The following is a 22,685-nucleotide window of genomic DNA, read 5'->3' on the forward strand; positions in this document are numbered from 1 at the left end:
CGCACGCGCGCTGCTGCTGTTTGTGTTATTTTCTGAGCAGCTCTCTTCCGCTGCCTATTTATTCACTGCACGCACCTCTTCCTTCTCTTTCCCTTCTCTCTTCCTTTGTTTTCTTTTCACCGTGTAATAACATCTGCGCGCAAGAGGATCTGTTCTGATCTACTTTGCCGGGATTTTATCCTTCCTTGCCTCTGCTGAACAAGACTTGTTTCTTTCTAGCTTCCCTATTCGCTCTTCATTGCCTCGAGTACACAATGTACATATATCCCCACCCACCACCCCGGCTCGCTGTAGCTGCAGAGGCAAACCCGAAAGATGTTGCCTCAAAAGCCTCAGAGAGCAATCCGAGCGCAATGAGCGGTATGCTTCGCGGTTTTGTGTTTGAAGATGGCCCACGGGATCCCACAAAGGAGCCAACCTTTAGCAAGCTGGTCCCGGGCAAGCCCAAATCAACATCACCCCAGCCGGTGTCGTCACTACAAAAGGCAAGTCAGCTATATGATGACATTTTTCTCTGGTATTGGGGGTTAACAGATATAGCTGGAACGCCTTGCCACCTCTGGATCTCCATATGGGAACGTGCCTGGCCACTTAAAGGCACAGATGATGAAAGACCTCGCGGTTGGGTCTGATTCTATTTTCGTTCTAAGTCCAGATGGCAAAACATATCAAGAACCCTTTGCTGTCCGCGGTGTCCCCGTAGATCGCATCGATGAGTCGTCAGCCTATTAGGAACCAGGTTGGCACTCTCTCGACAAGCTTCTTCTTGCAGAAGAAGACGCACAACGAAAAAAGAAGGAATACCGCGCCAAGGCGGAGGCGTTTGGAATTCCCAAGATAGACCGAAAGAACAAACTTCGCCAAGCCGAAAAGGTTGCGAGTGACGATTGCAGCAAGTACGCCAAAATTCGAGAAATCTTTGGCAACGGCAACGGAAAATATCACCCAAACCAGCTCGTTGCCAAAAAGTACATGCCGCCGCAGGGCTTGTGCGAAAAGGAGCTTCTATACAAGTTTGCCCTTAAGATTTCTAATCTGCAGGAGCTCTACCAGAAGAAGAAGCTGACTATGGACCCAGTTGACTTTTACCGATGGGTCATCTGCAAGAATCTCAAGTCCGATCTACACAACTCGCTACACAATTCTCGGAATGGGCTGACTGGCCTAATTCGTTCGATGGGAGACGACGGTCAGCAGGCGGATCGGGTGTTCCGAGCCATTGTCCTCTACTGGGCTTCCATCACTGGCAATGAAAATAAGTTTGGGAAGCAAAAGAGACAATCCAAGCCACCAAAAATGAATATAGGGGGAAGGTTGCCAGACCCTAGTGTTGGAATTGGAGAGCGGGGTACCGTGTATTTCTCACGGCTGGAAGAGCGACGCAGAAAGCGTCGAAGCCTGAAGAATTGCGAGGCAGCTCGGCCCAAGGTGTTTGGGGGAGTGAATGCCCTCCGGGCTGAGAGGGGTTTGGTGAGCGCTAAATTGTAACTAAGGATACGGAATGAATTGCGAAAATGTGGAATGAGCCCTGCTGCCGAGTTCAGAATTCCCTGCGATATAATCAAATGATTTTGATTTGCTTTTGTTATACGGGGTGCTTTGCTTCGAAACAGACTGGTTGACATTGACTAGACCTTGGAGACTGGGTACAGCGGACATTTGCTCTGGGCTCTGGACGGCGGCATTCCAAAGCCGAGAAACGGGACAGGCTCAAAAGAATTGAGTATTTCGCTAAAGATTTAAGGAATAAGCAGCTATGCATCACCTCAATATGTTTCTGGGAATCTAGGGTGCGTAGGTTGGCGAGATGACCTGATGTCGCTCTTCGGCAAAGCTGAAGAATCACGTGATTGTATTACGCATGACGTGATTGGTCAATTCAGTCAAGAACTGGAGCTCTCTGCAACCTTTCCACCCGAAGCAGCTCATCTCACAAATCCCTCGACAACAGGCCACCACTTCCTCCCCATTCGCGTCACCACTACCAACTCAACCGAACTGCGCAGAACTGTCGCCCTCGCTCGCCATGTTCATGCAACGCACCGTCATCGCTGCGGCCCGCCGGGCTGCCATTAAGCCAGCTGTTGCTCGCTCCTTCACCACCTCCTTTGTCCGCCGTACGCATTTCATCCGGCAAATATCTGTTTTGGCCGCCATTGACGACTAACGAAATATTGATCGCAGGCGAGGCTGCCAAGGGCCCTTCTACTCCCAGCGAGCAGGCTGCCGCACTCGCCCACGACAGCAGCAAGAGCATCGGCACCTACAAGACTTTTTCTCGTACGTTTTCTCTTCTCGTCTTGGAAATCTATTCCGCTGCTCCGATGGAGTCAGCGTGACACCCGACAACATCCGATCGCGAAATGCCGACGAATGGACCAACCAACCGAGACACTACGATCAGAAGGAATGGATGGAGAGCTGACAATTTTTTTTTCCTGCAGAGGTCAAGACTGAGGATGACCTGTTCGGACCTGGTGCCAAGGATGGATCCGTCCCTACCGACCTCGAGCAGTCGACTGGTCTCGAGCGTCTCGAAATCCTCGGAAAGATGGAGGGTGTCGACATTTTCGACATGCGTCCCCTCGACGCCAGCCGCAAGGGCACGATGGAGAACCCCATCTCGGTCCGCTCTGCTGGCGATGAGCAGTACCTCGGCTGCACCGGCTACCCTGCTGATTCTCACGTCGTGACTTGGCTCGGCGTAAGTGGACCCAACAGATGAGCATTTGACAAAATGGCTACTGACATGAATAAAGATTTCCAAGGACCGTCCCATCGAGCGCTGCCCCGAGTGCGGCAGCGTCTACAAGATGGACTATGTCGGCCCCGAGGACGACCACCACGGCCACCACCACGGCCCCGAGTACCCTGAGCCCCAGACTTTTGCCGACTACATCAAGCCCGAGTACCGCTACCGATGAGCGAATCGCTTAAGAGGATCGGAAGTGTTGACACAGATGTTGTGCGCTTGGGATACGGATGTTGATGCCATTGTACAAGGAGACCACATAGAGAAGAGGAAGAGGAAGATGAGCGCTGTGCGAATTTTGGAGTCATAGAAGCAAAGCACGGAAAAGCATCCCACGCGGCAGAGCGGTGTACTGTAGAATACGGAGAATCTGTTCCCTTTGTTAATTGAAAATTCCACCCATCTACTTGCGCTCCTGTGAATGCACCCGCACGGCTCCTCACCTTTGACCGAGGTTTCACAGTAAATAAATTGCGACTCAAGAAAGACGACGACTCCCAACGACTCTCACCGACGAAGAAAGCCCAAACGTCATTCTGCCGCCGTCAATTGCCCATTGGAAGACCACCGATATTAAGTGGCCTGATGCTAAACCGCTTAGTCAGGCATCATGACCAACTGGTGATGTGCAGTTTGGATCCATGTCTCATCACGACAACAGCGTTTTTCCTCGCGCTGAAAATCTAACCCGCCCACAAATCCGATACAAGCATCTCCATAGCGGGTGGTCTCCACGGAAAATGCCTGAAAAATTCAACTCGAAGAATTTATCCTACGCGTCGAAGCCACCACCCTTCCTCGCGGCGCTCCAGGCCCAAGCCGCCGGCCACGGGGGTCCCGATCCCATCACCGCCGGCCGTCGACGGCCCGGCAAGAAGCGTTCCGGCAGCGAGGAGGCCGAGGATGCGCCGCTCGTGGTGGACGAGCACGGCAACACGGTGGCGCTGACGGTGGACAAGGACGGCGTCGTGGCTGCCGGGCAGCATGACGGCCCGACGGAGGGCGAGGGCGAGGGCGAGGGCGACGACGCCAAGCAAAAGGAAACAGACAAGGTGACGACGAAGAAGGATGCAGACGTGAATGCGAAGATGTCGATTGGCGGTAGAAAGCGGAAAGCTGTCAAGATTGTCGGTGGTGGCGACGAGGAAGTGGAGGCCGCAGGGAAAGACGGGACAGGTGCAACGTCGGTGAAGGGTGAGAAGGGGCAGAAGAATGACAAGATGGGGGCAAAGAAGATTAAGAAGAAAGGGAAAGCTATAAAGCTCAGCTTTGACGAGGATTGAGCGCAAACATCTTCTGGATGCCTGTCGAATTTCTCTAGTCTTTTTGGACTGTGTCGCTTTTGGGCAGCCTCCTGCTCATCTTTGCGGCTCTTGTCGCCTCTGCAACTCCCCCCGACGATGCGACAATGTGCCCCGACTGTTTCTGCGACTATTCTGACGCCATGCTACAATACTTGTCAGTCAAGTTGGAACACTGCTTCATGTCGATCCTCTACGAACGGCCACATCACTCCTCAGGCGAGCACGCGCGTCCTTCATGCCAGGCCCTCCTGGTAGCTCTTTGGGGGCGCGGGGTGTTGTGTTCGCCATGTTGCGCAACGCTCATGGCCAATAACAGGCTGAATGCTTTGGCCTCTCACTGATCTTCAGCTACTGGGGGGGGAGAGGAATTGGCGGTCCAGAGGATGATCTTGACGGCGACGACGGACGCGATTGGCAGCAGCGAGTGACGGTGTCTAATGTCAACTTCAACGGCGGCAACACTAGATGTTGATAATGGATGCCTTTTTCGGTCGGTTTGCAGACGCCGAGGGTAGGGGCGCTTTCACCACCTGTACATTTATGCGCATTTCCTAGTTGTTACAACGGAGACGAAGATCTTTAGGTGGAATGCCGCCTCTGGCTACGAGTGGCTTTACATGCATGCTTTTTGCTCGTATACATTTGATGACGGGCAGAGAAATCGCAAATCTCCCAGCATGTTTGGTGATTCTGTCGTCGACAACTCCTGTTGCTCGAGGACGAGAAGCAGGATAGGTGTGTAATGCAAGCTAGATGGTTTGCTGACCTTTTGAAGAGCCACCGTCACCACCCACTAGGCAAACGAACGTTACATAATCTGGTATCAGTAGCTGATTAACCTTTTTTTTTTCGGTATCTGTTGAGCCAATGGCGCGATAGCCCCTGGACCCACCTCCTTTGCATGCCAAGGGCCCCCTGTCTGCCCCCAAATTGCAAGGTGTTAAAAGACCGCCAGACTCGTCGGCTGACCGTGGATAGGCAATGCAGGTTTGGAGGTTGATCGACGAAGTACATAACCAGTCCAAAGTCAAATCGGAGAAATTGCCTTTAAAAAGTTATAGTTTGGGCAATAAGCAATGATAAAAGACTCACGACGACTGCTGCTGTTAGACATGACGGGGCCCGAAAGGCGACTAGCGTGTGTTCTCTGGGTAGGCAAGTAGGGACCTTGGGACTTGGGACCCTGCCTATGGCAGCTAAAATAAGTACCTGCCCACCTAACAAAAGTAGCAACACAGGCAAACAGGTACCTCCTCAGGCACTAAACCAGGTACTGCAGTGGTAAGTTAAGAGGTAATCCGTACGGAGTACTGAGGCTGTCTTCCACTGTTGCGGATCCCAGCATCCCATTCGCTACTCAGTACTCCGTACTGGCCGCTCGCCTCTTTTTTTTCCTGCTTTGCTGTCCTGCTGCTGTCCTGCAACTTTTCCCAGTTCGCCTTGGAGTTACCTATTTTGAGTTGTCCATTCTGCAAGAGCTTTTTCTTGTACATTGGCCCCAACTCTTTCGTGTCTTTCCCCCTTCTCTTCTCTTCTTTTTTTCCCTTCGTTTTTTTTTTCAACAGGCGCGGCTTTTCTCTCTCTCCATCGCTCTCTCTCGCTACCGCTGCCGTTGAGGCTCTCCCATCCGTCCTCGCCCCTCGTCCTTGCGAACGGTTTGTCCACGCCTGCCGTTTGGCGCAGCCTCTCCCGCCCCTGAGCAGTTTTGGCCACGGCGCTGCCCCCTCGATCAGGTTCCAGCACATTGGATAGGTACTCTGCGATATCGCTCGGCCTCCAGCGACGTTTCTTTTCCGCTTCGAGGTCCCCGGTCGACAATACGGGCACCCCTGCCCCTGAGCTTGACAAACCACCTCCCCTATTGCGCCTATGCCCCACGCTCACGGAGCGTAGCGTCTGCAAAACCAAGTTTGACGGCTTTGGCTCTCGACTCTGTTGACAACTTCCGCCATTCACACTACCTGGCCTTTTGTCGCCCACCATGGACCTCTTCCATAGGGCTAAGCGCATGATTCCGACGGCCCAGCTCGAGCTGCCGACCCTCGACGAGAAGAGAGGCGGTACCAGGCAAAAAGGATGGGCCGCTCGCCTCGCCTTCTTCCGGAGACCGCTGCGTTTACGAGGAAACTCTGCCGTCTCCGTACCCCTTGGCGTCGTCGTCCTCTTCCCCCTGATTGTCGTGATCCTTATCCTGGTCCTCTTCGTCCGACACCCCAACAACAATGGCAGCGTTCTGATCCCAGCTGGAGCACCACCGGCCGTTAGGTATGCCCTCTTCACTCAGCATCCGACTATCTCCGGCAAGCCAGAAGCTAACAGCGTCCAGAAAAATTAGCGAAAAGTACGACAAGGTCTTCCTCACTGGCTGCCAACCCCCAGACAACAAGCAACCTAGAGCCAATGCCACCTTTGTCGTCCTCGCCCGAAACAAAGAACTCGACGGCGTCCTTCAATCTATCAAATCTGTCGAGCGTCACTTCAACCGCTGGTTCAACTACCCCTACGTCTTCTTGAACGACGGCGAGTTCAACGAGACCTTCAAGGAGACTGTTCGCAATCACACCTCGGGTACCGTAGAGTTCGGCAAGGTCGGCCCCGACATGTGGGGGTTCCCAGACTGGATCGATACCAAGGTGGCCAAGGAGGGCATCGCAAAGCAAGGCGATAATGCCGTCATGTACGGAGGACTCGAAAGCTACCACTTCATGTGCCGCTTCTACTCTGGGTACGGCTCTAATTTGTTCTTGATTCATCACGTAGTGCTAACTGCTCCAGGTTTTTCTTCAACCACCCTCTTCTCCTCAAGTATGAGTGGTACTGGCGTGTTGAGCCCGAGATCACCTACTTTTGCGACATTACCTAGTATGTCATTTTCTGCCCTGTCATGATCGCCACAACTAACTCCACTAGTGACCCGTTCCTCAAGATGATCGAGCAGAAGAAGACGTACGGCTTCACCATTGCCATCAAGGAACTCCGCGAAACGGTCCCCAATGTCTTCCGCTACGCCTCAGCCTACATGCGGAATAACAACATTACTTCCAAGGGTCTTTGGGAAATGTTCCTCGAACCCCGCAAGAAGCAACCCGAGGTCATCAAGGACGTCCTGCCCGAAGAGATTGCTCAGAGTGAAGCTGGCAGCGGCGCGCTGCCTGACATTGACCCTGAAACTATGGAAGGTGATAGCTACAACATGTGCCATTTCTGGTCAAACTTTGAGATTGCTCGCCTCAGCTGGTTCCGCAGCAAGGAGTATCAAGACTTCTTCGAGACGCTCGACCGCAGTGGCGGTTTCTGGATGGAGCGTGTAAGTTGACACTGGCCCAGCAATACCACCATCGAGTAACCACGCTGACACTTATCATGATAGTGGGGTGATGCTCCCATCCACTCTCTCGCCGCTGGTGCACTTCTCGGCCCTAGCGACGTTCATTACTTCCGCGACATTGGGTACCGCCACACCACGATTCAACACTGCCCTGTCAATGCCCCCGAGGCCAGACAGCTTCCTCCCATTCCTTATCTCGACCCTAATATCAAAGACGAGAAGAAGCGTCAAGAGGAAGACGACTATTGGGCCAAGTATGACGAGCCCCAAGAGAACGGTGTTGGCTGCCGCTGCCGTTGCGATACCGACATTGTCGACGTTGAGGGCAAGGAGGGTTCATGTATGGCCGAATGGGTCGACGTTGCCGGTGGCTGGGCCAGCCCTTAAAATTCTCATAATTTTGGATATAACGACCTAATCCTTTCCACATAATGAGCGGAGTTCGTTTTGTTTCTCAGGCTGCATCGTCTGTCTGCTACTTGTTTCTCGGACACTGTCTGTGGAACGTCCAGGTCTTGACACGACCTTTCAACTGGACGAAAAGCAGCAGTTCTATTTTGAAATATCAGCACCGACATGGTTTAGTCTCGCAGCGGCCAGTGCGCGGCGTTTTATTCTTCCACATTGCACATAATCGAAACAGAAAAGGGCGTCTTTGAAGAATGGAGTTGAGTGGGATCGGCTTTGGCAAGCCTATTCTTGGATTGGAAACCAAGATTACGTTGCAGATTTGCCCGCCAAACAGTCTGCCCTGTCCGGACAAGATTATAACACTTTTTGTAGACGCGCGTTTTCTTTTTCAATTGGGCGGACTCGAGGAAATCCAAGAGGGCTATCGGGCTGCACTTTATACTTGGGGACTGGAAAGATGAGCTTTTGTACTATTTGCGTATTTCACCGAGGCATGACGGGAAAAACTTGGCCCAGAACGGGCTGTAATTAGAAATTGAATTTGGAATAGCGAATATTAATGTTGCACTAAAGAGCTCTCTTTCTGCATCTCGATGGCGAATCGCTCGCTTCGCTCTCGTCTGTGCGGCACAATTGGATGAGGGAAGAGAAAATCCGGGAATTCTAGACAAGCATCCCAGAGCCAACTAAAATTCTTGTCGTCTATTTGTCGACATTTATGAATTCAACGCAGTGATGGCATTAAATAGTCTTGAAATTAGGGACCAGCTTCAAACTGGCCAATGAATGGCGCTGGTGGGTCTGGAGGCTCCTGGCCCAAAAAATTCATGGGAGTCCAGCAACCTTGCAGACACCTGGACAGCTTCTCGCCACGACACAATTACAGCAAAGCGAATTGCGGCAGCGGCGCAATCAGGAAAACCATGTCGCCGCGATTGCTCGCCCACAATGTGATCACGGCTGCGTGTCGCACGCGGCCAGCCACGCAAGTCTCCTCACTGACGGCCTGCCTCGCCAACCTTTCGATGCAGCAACAGTCCCGACCGGTGTCCATCCTGGCCAACCTCAAGCCCAACAAGGGCGCCGTCAAGGAGCGCAAACGAATCGGCCGCGGTCCGTCTTCCGGGCACGGCAAGACGTCAGGACGAGGTCATAAAGGTCAGGGCCAGCACGGCCACGTCAGGCCCTGGTTCCAGGGTGGCCAGACGCCGTTGATTGTGAAGCACGGCCGGAAGGGGTTCAGCAATTGGTGCGTACTCTCGTTTTTTTTGGCGGGCTTTTGCTGCAGTATCACCTGAGTAGGAGAGGATGAGAAGCTAACCTCGAGGCAATTTCACAGGCGCGCGCCGCAAATGTCACAAGTCAACCTGGACCAGATCCAGTCCTGGATCGATCAGGGTCGGCTCGACGCAAGCCGGCAAATCACGCCCAAGGAGCTCATCGAGAGCGGACTGCTCGGCAGCGTCAAGGACGGCGTCAAGATCCTCTCGCGCGGCGCCGAGTATCTCAAGCAGCCCATCGACGTCATGGTCAGCCGCGTCTCGGCCTCGGCCATCACGGCCATTGAGGGCGCCGGCGGCAAGGTCGTCACGCGCTACTACACGAAGCTGGCGATCCGGCGGCTGCTGTCGGGCGAGTCGGTCAACACCAGCGCGCCGCTGCCGGTGGGCAGGGAGCACGTCGAGAGCGTGCTGGCCAGGGCCAAGGGGTTCCGCTACCGCCTGCCGGACCCCACGGGCAGAGAGGACATTGAGTACTACAGGGACCCCGCGCACAGGGGGTACCTGAGCCACCAGCTCCAACCGGGCGAGTCTCCCAGTCTGTACTTCAAGGTGCCCGGCAAGGAGAAGATTAAGAGCACCAAGGAGAAGAAGGTCGTCGAGGAGACGATGTGGTAAAGACGGATATGTACTATACAACAATGTCATCTTGTATTATAGATTTGGGCTGCTAGGTGCTACATCAAATTCGCTGCCGTTGGAAATAACAATGTTTTCATTGTCCACATCCTCATCGATGTAGTCAACTTGTCTATCCACGCCTGCCTCGGTGTAGTCAACTTGGCTATCCTCATCCGCCTCGGTGTCGTCTACTTGGCTATCCTCATCCGCCTCCGTGTGAGCATCTTCGGCTTGATAGGAAGCCCTGGGTAGAGCCACGCAATGGGAAAGGCCCTCATGACGGTGTAGTTGAAGTCATGCCTGAGCCGTCCCAAGTCTATCATGCTTCGAACCGCGGCTTCATCCCCCGGCGCCTGGTCGCACTCCACAGTCAGCCCGCGGATCCTGCTGCAGCTCTCGGCAATGGCCGACAGGAGCGGACGTGCGTCCCACGCGCCGCTGACCTTTTCAAACCTGACCACCTCCAGGTTCGGCGCCAGCAAGCCGCCCCAGAACGTTGCTTGGTCCTGCCCGTCTCTGCGGTGGATGAACGGCGCGGCCACGACCAGCTCGGTCAGCGAAGTCATGGACTTGAGCTTGGCCAGGGATGCGGCTGCCGCGTCCCACTGGCCGACCTCGCGGCTGGCCATGGACCAGTCCACATGCAGATACTGGAGCCTTTCGCCGTACGTCTTGGCCACTGGGCCGAGGACACGCGCGCACGTCGTGTTGCGCTGGCCGAACCTTGACCAGTCGATGCTAAAGGACAGCCGCCGCAGCTTGGGAAACGCCCTGCACATGTTGTGGATGCTCTGCCTGTCTAGCCAAGCTTGGCTCAAGACAAGCTCCGTGAGGGAGCAGGGCACCATGCGGCATATTCTCAGCACACCAAAGACGGCGAGTCTACGGAGCGCAGGTGCCGCCGCAGTCAGCCAATCGAATCCCTCCAGCCAAATTTGGGGACCGTCATTACAGTGCGACCAGCACACCTCGGTCAGCCTGTCCAGCGTGCCCGCGCTCTTGACGGCCGGCAGCCCCCGCGTGCTGGTCTGCAGTATCAACCGTCGGACATTGGGCGACTTGACAATCGCCAGGGCCGCGGCCGCGCTGCCGGTCTGCCTCGACCATTTGTAGCGACAGGTCCGATGGCCGGACCCGTAACCGGTCTCGTCGATACGTCTCAGCTGGTACGGCTTTCTGCCGCCGATGCCGTGCTCGCGGAAGGCCCGGTCGAACAGCGCGGCTTCGTCTGGCGAAGCCCGCAACTCCCGCTCTGATCTAGACCTACAGTAGCACAGGCTGTCATCGTCGTCGTGGTCGGCGGCGTCACAGAAAGCCCAGCGATCGCCGCCAACGGTCAGCTCCTCGACGTGCGCCGCCAGGTCCGGTCTCTGGCAGAGGGTGTGGATCAAGAAAACGCGGGCCTCGTCGTTGGTCCCGTACGCGGTGCGGGTGGTGGTAACGCACCGGTAGAGCCGCGGCAGCGCCACGTCGGCGAGCGTCCTGCACGTCAGCGCGAGGTTGAAGAGCGCGCCGCGATCGACGGGATGCCCGAGCCAGCCGCCGTCCCAGCAGCGAATGGCCCCCGTCCGCTCGGGAATCGACGCGGCTTCCGCTATGTGGTGGAGAAGCTCCGCGGGAAGCGCGAGGAGGTGACAAATGGGATTGGCCATCGGGTTCTCGCCTGGTGAGGCAGTTTGAGCTGTTTGTGGCGTTGGACGTTTTCCGGATCGCGCAAACTGTTGATCGAACGGGCAGCACGATCGCGCCACCCTGCCGCTGTTTCAAAGCGAGATGCTGCGGAGATACGATCGTGCAGGAGATTTACTACTTTGTCAAGAAGTGATCTGGCCGATATATGTGGCGTGAATCCGCAGAGTTGTTGGTCTTTGACCGAGTTCACGCTGAGGTTGTTGCACAGTGCAGCTTCGCAGAAGCTTCGCGATAGAATCAGGCAGAGGCACGTGTTGATGGTAGTACACGTTATCCGTAGTACAGGTTGGGATCATTCACCACTAAAACAGCTTCCAAAGTTTGCTCCCTCAACTGCACAGAGAAAAAAATCAACTTGCGTGTTTCGTGCGGCTCACTTATATGCTGTTCAGCGTTGGCTGACTGGGACGAGGCGATTGGGACGACATCTACTCTCACAAATTTTGGATTTTTTTTTACGCTGTTTTCAATTTCGGGGCATGGAATTCTACACAGCAAAACAAGGAAGCTAGTGATACACAGGAGTATATTGATGCTATCTCTTTTCTCTCTCGATGTAAATGCATTCATGGTGATCAAAAACAACCAACCGATCCATGTAATAAGCTCTAGCTAGTACTGTGATTGTAGGACAGAGAGTTCGTATCCATATCTGTGGGGAAACTCAGTAATACACCTTTTGGTGTTGATTTCTGGATTCAGCTGTTCTTTCTGGCAGCCCCTCCTTGACACCTTCCTGAGCACAGATAACATCCTTCTGTCCGGGACAGCCACATCATCCCCCGAGAGAAACCGTCTCTGCTGATAAGGACCAGGCATGTAATCGGCGGCTCCAAGGCGGAATGCAACGCTTTGGAACGGAAGTCCACTTTGCGATAACGCAGTCAACCTTGCTTGCCCTCATGGGAGCCTGGCGCAAGCCCGACGACGCCATCATGGACGAGACTAACCTCCGTGAAGGAAGAGACTTGTCTCAAGAACTCACACTCAGCAAGCCTGCATTCATATGATAGAATATAGCATTATGCAAGCCACATTCAACGACGTTGGCTCCGGGCGCGGACAATGCTGGACTCTGACCGTGCTGAGCCGAGACTGCATAGAATAAGTATGGGTGTGTCCCCTTCAGAGCGATTCTAGGTTTATTCTATCAGCTGCTGTCAAGCAGAAGGCGTGCCAGCTTCTTCTTGGCATGCAGCCGTGCTCCATAACATTGTGACTATGGGGAAACCTTGACCACCATATTTTCGCGTATGCTAGTACCAGTACTTGAAGTCATCATGCACGGAGCGACCATCAGCGACACATCAAAAGCAGAAAAAGTGATTCTACATTTGACAGTGCAATCCAGAGGGATGAATGGACAACGCGCGAGCAGCCACCTCGCTGCGGATTATCCCAGCCTCAGCCAGCCACGACCTCAGATTGAGTTGTACGTGTTGCTTGTTGTGCGACCTGCACACGTCCGCATTACAACCGTAATTATACTCCTTGGCTAACAGCTGCGCAGCATTTCCTCCACTCTAGTGAGGTGCCGCTCGCCGAGCGTGTATCCGGCGACCTGGCAGCTCTCTCTTCATTCTGCTACTACCATTGGCGTCGGCTGCTTGCGACACCTTGAGATGCCAATCATTCGGCGCCTAAGGATGTAAAATACCCGCTTAGAGCTTCTTCAGAACCCCTAGCGACAAAAAGCGTCTTGCAGGAGCCGGCCGGGATCATACGGTTACTACAAGTACCAGTAGGCGCTCCAGGTGTGGGTGCCTGTCTTCCCCGCAGTGACAGGCAAAGTCATCGAATGCAGATCAAACCCCGCCTGTGCATATTGAAGCTTATATCACGGTGGGGGGATACGTGAGTCTGTCCAGTTGTGATGCAACTGCCGAGCAACCGGAGGAGGTATCGGTTGCTCATAGTAAATATCATTGGTATTCTATAAGCCACGATTGCTACCACATAAGTAGGTTGTCTCGACGGGTTCAAAGAACGTCATCCCAGGTACGCAACACACTCGCATTTGACCGAAACGTGGCGCAAGTCAACGTGATAGTGCTTCTAGACTTTGACGAGGTAACCACATGCACCAATGAGCTTTTCGGACAAATGCTGAGTATGAAAGCGGCCACGTGCCGAGGACGGTATGGAACATCAGACACAACTCAACTATGATAGGAAAGTCATTACAGTCTTTTCTGGACGTCTTTTGAAGCGTAGGTAGCGGCACTACAGAGTATTCCATAACATGCAATGAGATGTTGTGCTGTGTCAAATGTCAGGACAGTAGCGGGCAAGACTCTATGCATCGACGGGCTATTTTTGTCCCCCTTCCTCTTCGTTATCCTCATCATAGTAGGTTATTATATTGTTTCTCCAAGTGGTCATTTCATCGTGTGCTCTACATTCATCTTTGACTGTTGTCGGCAACGGTTTCAAGTGAGACACGGCCATGTCCACGCCACAATCGGGTCTCCGGAAGCCTTCCGAGTTACTACCTAGTTATTCCCCGTAGCACCAAACAGCGGCACTATTTTCTTTACGGCCTAGCAGTCCTACAATTAGATCACAGCCCTCGATTGGGGCTGTGGAAGGCCCCAAACCTTAAAAGCCCGCTGCTCGGGGCTCATCACCAAAACGACCCTCTGTAGTCGGATTGATGTGTTGGAATGCGTGCCTACTATTGATAGTCCGAGCTGAGCTCGATCGCGATTGGCTGCAAGGCTCATGAGCTTTCACAGTCATGTACTGGATTTCATCTCATGTCTACTGGTAGAAATTTCTGGGCTAAGCAATACCAAGACTGACAGCGCGGGTCTGCGGAGGGCATGACATATTATGCAAGCGCTGGCTAAGATCGGCTGAATTCGACCTTTTCCACACATCCATCATTCGTTGTCGATTATTTTCTTCACTTCATCCGTGGACCCTTTCGGCTTTCTCAATTGCCGGGCTCCTATTCGATGCGCCACATGGCCGGCGCATGACGTATTATTTCTTGTTCGTCGACCACGACACGCATTTTCAGCTGGATATTGAGCTTGGTTAGTTATGGGCATAATTCAAGTTATTGAACCACATGACACTTGTACATTTCAGTGGCTTTGCCGATGCAATATGTTGGTGCCTAAGCTGAAGAGGGACTTATAATGCGATGTAGGCTGCGCTTGTGACAAAAATGGGCACATCACAGCCGACAATTCAAGGCTGGCAGACTTCCCAAGCGTGTGCACACTGGTATATAAAACCAGCGACCGCCGTCGAAAAAGTCTTTTTGTCCAGCATCTACAGATTCACCTTGCGTCTCTTTGAACTTGACAAAAAGGGAAAAAAACGAAAGAAGAAAAGAAAAAAAGAAAACCCGCCCGCCCGCCAGCTAGCCAGCCTGATTTACGATTTGAAAAAAAAAAAAAAAAAAAAAAAAAGAAACTGTCAAAATGAGTGACTTTGATACTCTCAGCCATCTCACTCGACCCGCGGTCGAGAAACTTCCCGAACTAAACAAGCAGCCCCCAAATATCAACACCCGATATGCTGTCAAGTGCACCACCACTGCCTGTCTGAAAGCGCAGAACGAGGAGCTGCAGACCAAGATTTGGTTCAAGACACCAGTACGTCTGAGCGCGTATATATACTTGATTTACTATGGCCGCTAAATCTCCTAGCCACTCACCCCGCAAACAATTCGGATGATTCGCGCCGTCAAGTTATTTGCTGAATCGCATGATCAAGGCAGAGTTCACGATCTCGTTCAAGGCAATTGGACTTGGTTCCAGTTGGCCATACTGAAGAGTGAGAAGGATACGTCGCCCAAGAAAGGCAAGGATGGACAAGAGCTCGTCGCTACGAGCCACGCAAATAAAGTTGCTTCCAAGAAATTTGAGTGGCTGGAGGGTGGAACTGTTGACACGAGACGAATCTTCCTGAAGGCGCTCGAGGTGAGAAAATTCCGCCAACCCTTTGTCAACTCGATACTGATAACTTGAGTAGCCTGGAAATGTGATCGCGGTCCGCCTCTGTGCTCGCTTCCCCGGTTGGGAGATCTTCGCTACCAACGGGTACCTTGTCATTGATATTGCAGAGGATAACCGTGAGTATCTACGGATATACCCCTCTTCATACCGTTCCTGACCAGAAAGACAGGCCCGGTGCCAATCCTTCCCATCGGTCTCGATACCACTCAGCCAATTCCCCCTCGCCGAAACGTGCATGAGTGGTATAAAGAGTCCAAGACCAACCACCAAACAGGCCTGGAGGTGTCACTGTTTATTCGAGCCTTGAATTTCTTCCAGCAACTCCCGCCCGAGGACCAATTATCCTATTACCGCATTGCGGGAATCCACAATGAGCCGTTCAATGTACCGTGGAACATGGGAAAACCCGTGATTGCACTCGACAACCCAGACCTCCACAAGCTCGTCCAAGCTGGTGAGGGTGGAAGTTACTGTGAACACAACAACTACCTGTTCCCTACGTGGCATCGCGTGTATGTGATGCTATATGAGGCACGTACTAAATCTATCACTTCTAGTTTCCTGAGCTAATTACCAGTTTAGCGGCGCATCAGCGACCTGGCGATGGATGAAGCTACAACCCGCGCGGCAGAGACCGACAAGTGGACCACTGCTGCAAGATGCTGGCGGATGCCTTACTGGGACTGGGCAGCTGAACCAACTTTGCCGGAAATCGCCTGCAATGAAACCATCCAGGTCATCAAGAGCTGGGACGGCCATGGGGAGCCTCAGATGGAAGAGCTGAAGAACCCCATGTATCGCTTCCAGATGCCTGGCCTGAAGCCCATGGGCTCCAAGTCGTACGGCAACTACCGCATCGAGAACAAGACAGAGGCACCGGTAGGTACCAACCATACGCCTCTGAAAACATCAAGTTTCCAGCCTTACCAGTGGCATGCTAACGAGGAAATAGTGGGATCTATGCATCGGCACCAGTCGCCACGGAATCACCTTACGCGACGAAGAACGAAAGTGGGTTGATGGAGTGTCCAACGCCGAACTGGTCAACGCCTCTCTTGTGGGTAAACATGAATACTTGCACAATCTGACCTTGAAGGATTCCGTGTTTCGCCTTTTGACAGACAACTATACGACAAAATACTTGCGGTTCTCTTCCACTAGGTGGGATGAGGCTTTGAAAGAAAGCGGCGCCGAGGCAGCCAAGGAGTACTTGAATCTTGAACAGATTCATAACATGATACATGTATGGAGCCTCTTCATTGCTTTTATTTCTCACTCTTGATCCATCTTCTCGCACTGAGAATTTTCTTCTGACCTTGTGGCAGAGCTTGGTCGGCGGCACCGAAGACGTCACCGGCATGGGCCATATGATGTCGGTGCCTGTGGCTGCTTTCGACCCCGTCTTTTGGCTGCACCACTGCAATGTCGACAGGCTTCTTCACCTGTGGCAAAGCTCCAACCCAGGCAACTGGTTCCATCAGAAGAGGGGAGTCGAAGTGGATGCCAGTCCCCAGCAAGCTCTCAAGCCGTTCCATTCTTCGGGCGATCTTGGAGACTTTTACAATTCTAACCAGGTCCGGAATGTTGACGCGCTGAACTACAGTTACGACTACGTGAATCAGATTACGGATGTTTGGGGGGACATTATACCAGAGAAGAGCCATCTTTACATCAACAAGCTGTACGGTCCTACAGCTGAAGACGCCTTCACCGCCCCGGCGAAGGAGTTTGACCCTGTCATCAACATCATTTACGACAGGTAAGTTCGTGCAAGGGGCTCCATCAGACTCGAAGCCCTGCTTTTAACTCGATTCCTCTCTTTTCTCGTTTTAGATATGCCTTCAACGGCCGAGCGTACTTTTTGCACTTCTTCCTCGGCGACCTCGAACCGAACGTAGCGTTCAAGCACCAAAAGACGCTCATCGGCAGCATCTACACGTTCAGCTTTGCGTTCGAGCCCGAAAAGGTGACCTGCAAGGACTGCTACGAGCAGAAGCGCGACAACGTCCTGTCGCGCGCGCAGCTGCCCATCACCACGGTGGTCCCCAACGACAGGCGACTGGACCGCACCATGTGCCGGGAGTACCTGAAGAGCCGCCTGCGGTGGGTGGCGGCGTACGAGAATGGCGAGCTGGCGGACAAGACCAAGCTCAAAAGGATGGAGATTCAGCTCTCGATTGGCCAGAATGAACTTCGAAAGGACGTGGGCAGAAAGTCTCTGTTCAGGTTTGACAACTACCAGAACTTGGACTTTGACTGGAACAGGGCTTATGCAGGATAAGTAGCGAGGTGGGGGGGGCATAGTTGCGGAAATTTGATGGCCATTGTCGCTCCCGCCTGCTTGGTTTATTAACCCTACTGGGTAAAGACAGAGAGGTAGCAGCTGAATTGTAAGTTTGTTAGTGCGGAAGCCTGTTTCTGATACGAACACAAGCGTTTGCCTTGTCAAAATCCCTACAGCATGTTAACCTCAGCCACAAGCTTGTGCTAAGACGCATCCTCTTGTATTTCCCACTATGTACCTGACGGAGCTTTTTCAAGGACGTTCTCAGCCCACATCTTCACTTTCTTTACACAGAGTGAGAACTATAAATACGATTAACCGAACTACAGCGAGGTTTACAGAAGCTCCCACTGCGTCAGCGCAGACTGGAAAGCCACATAGATGGGCGACAGTACACATGAACGAGTGAGCACGCCCCTGCAAGCAGAGCGAATCAAACGGTCAAGAAGGCGTCTGAAAGAATGCAGGCAAGGGTGGTTGTGCGGGAGAGCTAATCTCGCCACCCTCTGGGCTTAATAAAGCGACAGCCGAGGGGACCGACCAGCTTCCCCGCGATTTGCGGTGGCCTCGGTACTGTAAATCGTATAGCCGGCGGGGAAAGAAATAACTAATAACAGTCCAAAACGTCGAAACCAGACCCAAGCCAGTCTCTAAATAATACAAGCTACCTGTACCCACGCCCAAAGTAGTATTTTTTTTTCCTTTTGAGTTTTCATCTTGTTCACGAAAATCCACCATGGCGGAACAAGGACCCATCCCGGCCAGCGCGGAAGCCGGCTTCGTCTTTTCCATGTCTCAGCCCGAGAACCCCTTCATCGCGGACCCTTATTTCCAACGTGCCCTTGCTGGTGAGTAGATTACAACTGTTGCGCCCCCCCCCCCCCCTCCGCACCGAAAACCAAGGCTCGCACACGCTCATCTGCTCACTTGATAGCGTACCTGCCCGAGGATATCCTTGCCGAAGTGGTGCCTGCGTTCACCAGGTTCGCGGAAGCCACCATCTCGCCGCAGGTCAAGGAATGGAACCTCAACGCGGAGAGGCAGCAGCCGTTTGTCGAAAAGCACAACGTGTGGGGTGCCCGCCATGACGTTGACAGGCTTGTTACGAGCGAAGGCTGGAGAGCCCTGCGCAAATGGGGTGCGGAAGAAGGGTACGCATCGCTGCTATGCTTCTGGTTTTCTCGCGTGGATGGCTTATTCCTCACTAACACGGCCGCTAGCACCGTCGCCATCGGTTATGAGACTCGGTACGGCAAATACAATCGAATCGTTCAACATGCAAAGTGCGCCAAGTAGAGCCTCTGTGAGACATGGAACACAAGGGAACTGACCATGTTTCTAGAAACTACCTCTTTTCGCCAGTCTCTGGGCTCACGGGCTGCCCTCTCTCCATGACCGACGGCACGGCTCGTCTGCTACGCTCCCAGCTTCCCGGACTGCCCGCGTCCCATCCGTTTCATGAGACGTACGACCGCCTGACCGCTCGCACCGGCAGCTGGACATCGGGCCAGTGGATGACGGAGCGGCCCGGCGGCAGCGACGTCCAAAACACCGAAACGTGGGCGAGATATGCCCCCTTGTCGAGCAAGACTGAGGGCGAGCATGGCGCGCTCGACCAGGGCGACTATCTCGTGTCCGGTTTCAAGTTCTTCTCCTCCGCCACCGACGCCGACGTCACGATGCTCCTGGCCAAGACGGAGAGCGGCAAGCTCAGCGCCTTTCTGGCGCCGCTGACCAGGACGGTTGCTGCTGCCGAGGATGGCGGCGGTGGCGGCACCGGCAAGGTGGTGACAAACGGCGTGCGGATCCATCGTCTCAAGAACAAGTTTGGCACCAAGCAGCTGCCTACCGCGGAGCTGGAGCTCAAGGACATGCGCGCGCACCTGGTCGGCCCCGTGGACCGCGGCGTCGCCACCATTTCGCACCTCCTCAACGTGACCAGAGCGTGGGCCTTTGTGTCCTCGATAGCGGCGATGCGCCGCGGCCTCGGCATCTCCAAGCAGTTTGCCGCCAACCGGACCGTGTTCGGCTACCCGCTCTGGGCGCTGCCCCTGCACCTGCGCACGCTGGCCGACATTGAGGTGCGCGTCCGCGGCTTCACCCAGCTCGGCTTCTTTACCGTCTCCCTGATGAGCTTTACAGAGAATGGCTTCCCGGAATCCGGCACCCTTAAAGCCTCCCCTCCTCTGCCTGACCCTGGCGAGGCGGCCACGGTGGTTCTGAGAGCGCTGACGGCCGCTGCCAAGGCCGTCACGAGCAAGAATGCCGTCGTCACGATGCAGGAGTGCATGGAGGCGCTCGGTGGCGTCGGCTACATGGACGACCCGGACGAGCCGGAAAACGTTGCGCGCGCGCTCCGCGACATCTCCGTCAATGCCATCTGGGAGGGGACCACCAACGTCCTCAGCAGCGAATTCGTGCGCCACGTGCTCAACCGGAACCATCTGGAGCACATCAACAGCTGGCTGTCCAAGGCCATTGACGGCGTCGGGAACAGGGACTACCGCGAGGCGCTGCAGGCCTCGTGGGGGAACCTGTACGGTCGCTTGCGCAAGAACAAGGATTACATCTTTGACGTCTTGTCCGTCGGCCGCAGCGTCATGTTTAGTTTCTCTTGGATCGTCGTCGGCGTCCTGCTCGCGTGGGATGCGCAGCGAGACGGTGATGAGCTTGCAGGCGAGGTCGCTCGTCGTTGTATTCTGAACGGCGAGGGTGGCCTCCGCGAGTGGCTTCTGCCGGATGTCGGTGTGCCGTCGGCGGCAGCACGGTTCGATGAGAGCAAGGAGCGAGCCAAATGGGATTGTCGCCTTGTCTGGGGCAAGGAGCTGCCAGACTTTGCGCCATTCGGCCAGAGAATCCCCCTTGGCTCTAAAATGTAAATTGGGGCTTATCAAGATGAGGATTTGATATAAAAAAAATAGTAACATAGTTTGGACGCTAATCATAATGTACAAAATCTCATTTTATCGAAACATGCAGCCAGCCTACTTTGCATGAGGAACATGACTAGAGGAATCCAGCTCGTACATGGTTTGACCAGGCGGCGCCCAGTTCTGAGTTGGGTTGTATGGGTTACTCTGTCCGTGTGCGTGCTCTGATCTAGGGCTACTTAGTTCGCTCGGAGAGACTGCCTGATGCATCTGCATCTGCGGCGTGCCCGAGAGCTCGGCGTGCGGGTGATGCTGCTGCTGCTGCTGGTACGGTGTGGGCGTCGCGGCCACTTCGGACATGGACGGGGGCGCGTAGGGCGACTTTGCGTCCATTTCCGACGACGGCGAGTTGGTGGCCAGCTCCGATTGCTGGGGAAATGGCGACTGTCCCGCCGCTGCCGCGGCGTCTGCCGCCTCGGCCGCCGCCTTGGCCTTGGCCTTGCGATTGCGGCGACGGACGAAGATGGCAACAAAGGCGATCAAGCCGACGACGACCAGCGCCCCCAGCACGGCAATGGCGATGATGGCACCCTTGCCGAGACCACCGCCTCCGCCTCCGCCTCCACCGCCGCTGTCGCTGCCAGCCGCGCCGGTCTCTTTGGGCGCCGCGCTGCCGCTGCCGTTGGACGTCGGGCGCGTGGCCTGGCCGGGGCCCGTCGCCTTGGTCTCGGAGATGGACTGGCTCACGGTGGCGACGACCTTTTTCTGGGCGGCCTGGCAGTAGTAGTCGAGCACGTCGGCGGCCGAGGACACGTCGGCGAGGGCCGTGTTGTCGCAGTTGTACTTTACGCTGCCGGTGAGGCTCTGCGAGGCCTTGCCGAGGATGCCGGGCTTGAGGCACACGCACGAGGCGAGAGCTTGCGGGCCGGGAGCGCAGAGGTAAGAGGATTGCTGGGACCCGTTGGGATCAGTGTCGACCACTGGGGGGCGTGTATACGTGGATGATGACAACTTACAGACATGACGGCCTGGATGATGCCGGACTGAGCGCACGGACGCAGAGAGCTAAATTGAGGCAGCGCGGTGATGTAGTAAGTCACTTGGTCATGTTAGAGACGGCCGCGTAGAGGACATGTCCGAGATGTCGAGATGTCGCAAAAAGGAAAAAAACTCACTGTCACCGGGAGGCCCGGGCATGGGGCCAAAGGAGGTGGTGCCTTGGTTCATGGCGCAGAATTGGGTGTAAAAGCTGGATGCCAGGGTCATGTCGTCGGCATTGGAGCACGATTTGCGAACCTCGGGACCGAGACTCGAGTTGATCTGGTCGACAATGTTCTTTTTGCTACACGCGCAGGGCGCCCACATGTTGGCGACTGTCGGGCAGCCGTCGTAAGCCTAGCGGAGAGGGTTGTCAGCACAGCAGATGGCAGGGCATATATATATATCAATTCTTCTTCTTTTGCTTGTACGTACAGCAGCGTTGACGGCGGCAGAGAGGCCAGACTGGACGCAGGGCGGCAGCGAGGAGATGGCGGCGACGTCGCTCATGACGCCGGGGATGATGTTGGCCGTCGGGGTGGCAAAGGTGACGGCGCGGTCCGGGTGGCAGTACTTGTCGACGAGGCGGGCGGCGGAGCTCTGGTCGTCGTCGGCGCGCGTCCCGCAGCGCGAGGAGACGGCGCTGACGATGGAGGCCGTCATCTTGGCCAGCTCGGCCGTGTTGGTGCAGATGCACGACTGCAGCCGCGTCGGCTCGGAGCCGCACGCCGTCGTGTCCTGCTCCCAGAGGTAGGCGTTGGTGACGGCCGAGGTGACGCATGGTGCCTGAAAAGGCGCAGATGAAAACGAAAAAGAGTCAGTTGGGCTGAGAGAGAAAGGCAAGGGAAGAGAGGTGAGAGGGTTGGTTCGCCTCACAAGTTGGCTAAAGATTTCCAGTTCCGTCATAAAAGGCACGTCGCCGCGGACACGGACGGCGCTCAAGGCCAGCACCAGCGCGGCGGCGTACATGGCGCTTGAGCCCATTGTGAGTTTGAGCACCGTTTTTTTTTTGTATCCGAGTCGGCGGCAGAGAAGAAGAGAAAAGAAAAAAAAAAAGTCGCGATGATGGCGACAATGGCGACGCAGGGGCAGCGCCGCCACATGCGGCCGCCCCCCCCCAGGTTTTATCTATTTATT

The 22,685-nt window shown here is 54.6% G+C and overlaps 8 protein-coding genes across 8 annotated transcripts; 6 read left to right on the plus strand and 2 right to left on the minus strand.

Moving 5' to 3' along the window:
- Positions 1 to 353: 353 nt before the first annotated feature.
- Positions 354 to 2,924, plus strand: V2A60_002571 (cytochrome c oxidase subunit IV; the record flags this gene model as incomplete). Its single annotated transcript, XM_083253920.1, has 7 exons — positions 354 to 485; positions 541 to 699; positions 796 to 1,189; positions 2,007 to 2,117; positions 2,185 to 2,280; positions 2,445 to 2,704; positions 2,760 to 2,924. The coding sequence occupies 7 exons, from the start codon at positions 354 to 356 to the stop codon at positions 2,922 to 2,924; spliced, it is 1,317 nt and encodes a 438-aa protein (XP_083110046.1).
- Positions 2,925 to 3,492: 568 nt separating this feature from the next.
- V2A60_002572 (KIAA1143 family protein) lies at positions 3,493 to 4,035 on the plus strand (the record flags this gene model as incomplete). The annotated part of the gene is made up of 1 exon (XM_083253921.1): positions 3,493 to 4,035. One exon carries the CDS (start codon positions 3,493 to 3,495, stop codon positions 4,033 to 4,035), a length of 543 nt encoding a protein of 180 aa, XP_083110047.1.
- A 2,002-nt stretch (positions 4,036 to 6,037) lies between these two features.
- On the plus strand, positions 6,038 to 7,771 carry V2A60_002573 (nucleotide-diphospho-sugar transferase; the record flags this gene model as incomplete). The annotated part of the gene is made up of 5 exons (XM_083253922.1): positions 6,038 to 6,321; positions 6,383 to 6,781; positions 6,832 to 6,918; positions 6,967 to 7,363; positions 7,427 to 7,771. The coding sequence occupies 5 exons, from the start codon at positions 6,038 to 6,040 to the stop codon at positions 7,769 to 7,771; spliced, it is 1,512 nt and encodes a 503-aa protein (XP_083110048.1).
- A 947-nt stretch (positions 7,772 to 8,718) lies between these two features.
- Positions 8,719 to 9,693, plus strand: V2A60_002574 (mitochondrial 54S ribosomal protein uL15m; the record flags this gene model as incomplete). Its single annotated transcript, XM_083253923.1, has 2 exons — positions 8,719 to 9,044; positions 9,135 to 9,693. 2 exons carry the CDS (start codon positions 8,719 to 8,721, stop codon positions 9,691 to 9,693), a joined length of 885 nt encoding a protein of 294 aa, XP_083110049.1.
- Positions 9,694 to 9,884: 191 nt separating this feature from the next.
- V2A60_002575 (uncharacterized protein) lies at positions 9,885 to 11,348 on the minus strand (the record flags this gene model as incomplete). The annotated part of the gene is made up of 1 exon (XM_083253924.1): positions 9,885 to 11,348. One exon carries the CDS (start codon positions 11,346 to 11,348, stop codon positions 9,885 to 9,887), a length of 1,464 nt encoding a protein of 487 aa, XP_083110050.1.
- A 3,471-nt stretch (positions 11,349 to 14,819) lies between these two features.
- On the plus strand, positions 14,820 to 17,637 carry V2A60_002576 (uncharacterized protein; the record flags this gene model as incomplete). The annotated part of the gene is made up of 8 exons (XM_083253925.1): positions 14,820 to 14,993; positions 15,048 to 15,320; positions 15,373 to 15,472; positions 15,526 to 15,872; positions 15,939 to 16,235; positions 16,309 to 16,599; positions 16,682 to 17,115; positions 17,190 to 17,637. 8 exons carry the CDS (start codon positions 14,820 to 14,822, stop codon positions 17,635 to 17,637), a joined length of 2,364 nt encoding a protein of 787 aa, XP_083110051.1.
- Positions 17,638 to 18,376: 739 nt separating this feature from the next.
- On the plus strand, positions 18,377 to 20,519 carry V2A60_002577 (uncharacterized protein; the record flags this gene model as incomplete). The annotated part of the gene is made up of 4 exons (XM_083253926.1): positions 18,377 to 18,488; positions 18,575 to 18,791; positions 18,861 to 18,923; positions 18,983 to 20,519. The coding sequence occupies 4 exons, from the start codon at positions 18,377 to 18,379 to the stop codon at positions 20,517 to 20,519; spliced, it is 1,929 nt and encodes a 642-aa protein (XP_083110052.1).
- Positions 20,520 to 20,624: 105 nt separating this feature from the next.
- V2A60_002578 (uncharacterized protein) lies at positions 20,625 to 22,532 on the minus strand (the record flags this gene model as incomplete). Its single annotated transcript, XM_083253927.1, has 5 exons — positions 20,625 to 21,461; positions 21,527 to 21,609; positions 21,686 to 21,905; positions 21,984 to 22,334; positions 22,425 to 22,532. The coding sequence occupies 5 exons, from the start codon at positions 22,530 to 22,532 to the stop codon at positions 20,625 to 20,627; spliced, it is 1,599 nt and encodes a 532-aa protein (XP_083110053.1).
- Positions 22,533 to 22,685: the final 153 nt, after the last annotated feature.

This window comes from Cordyceps javanica, chromosome 2 (genome assembly GCF_051103115.1).
Source record: "Cordyceps javanica chromosome 2, complete sequence".
NCBI classification, from domain to species: Eukaryota; Fungi; Ascomycota; class Sordariomycetes; order Hypocreales; family Cordycipitaceae; genus Cordyceps; species Cordyceps javanica.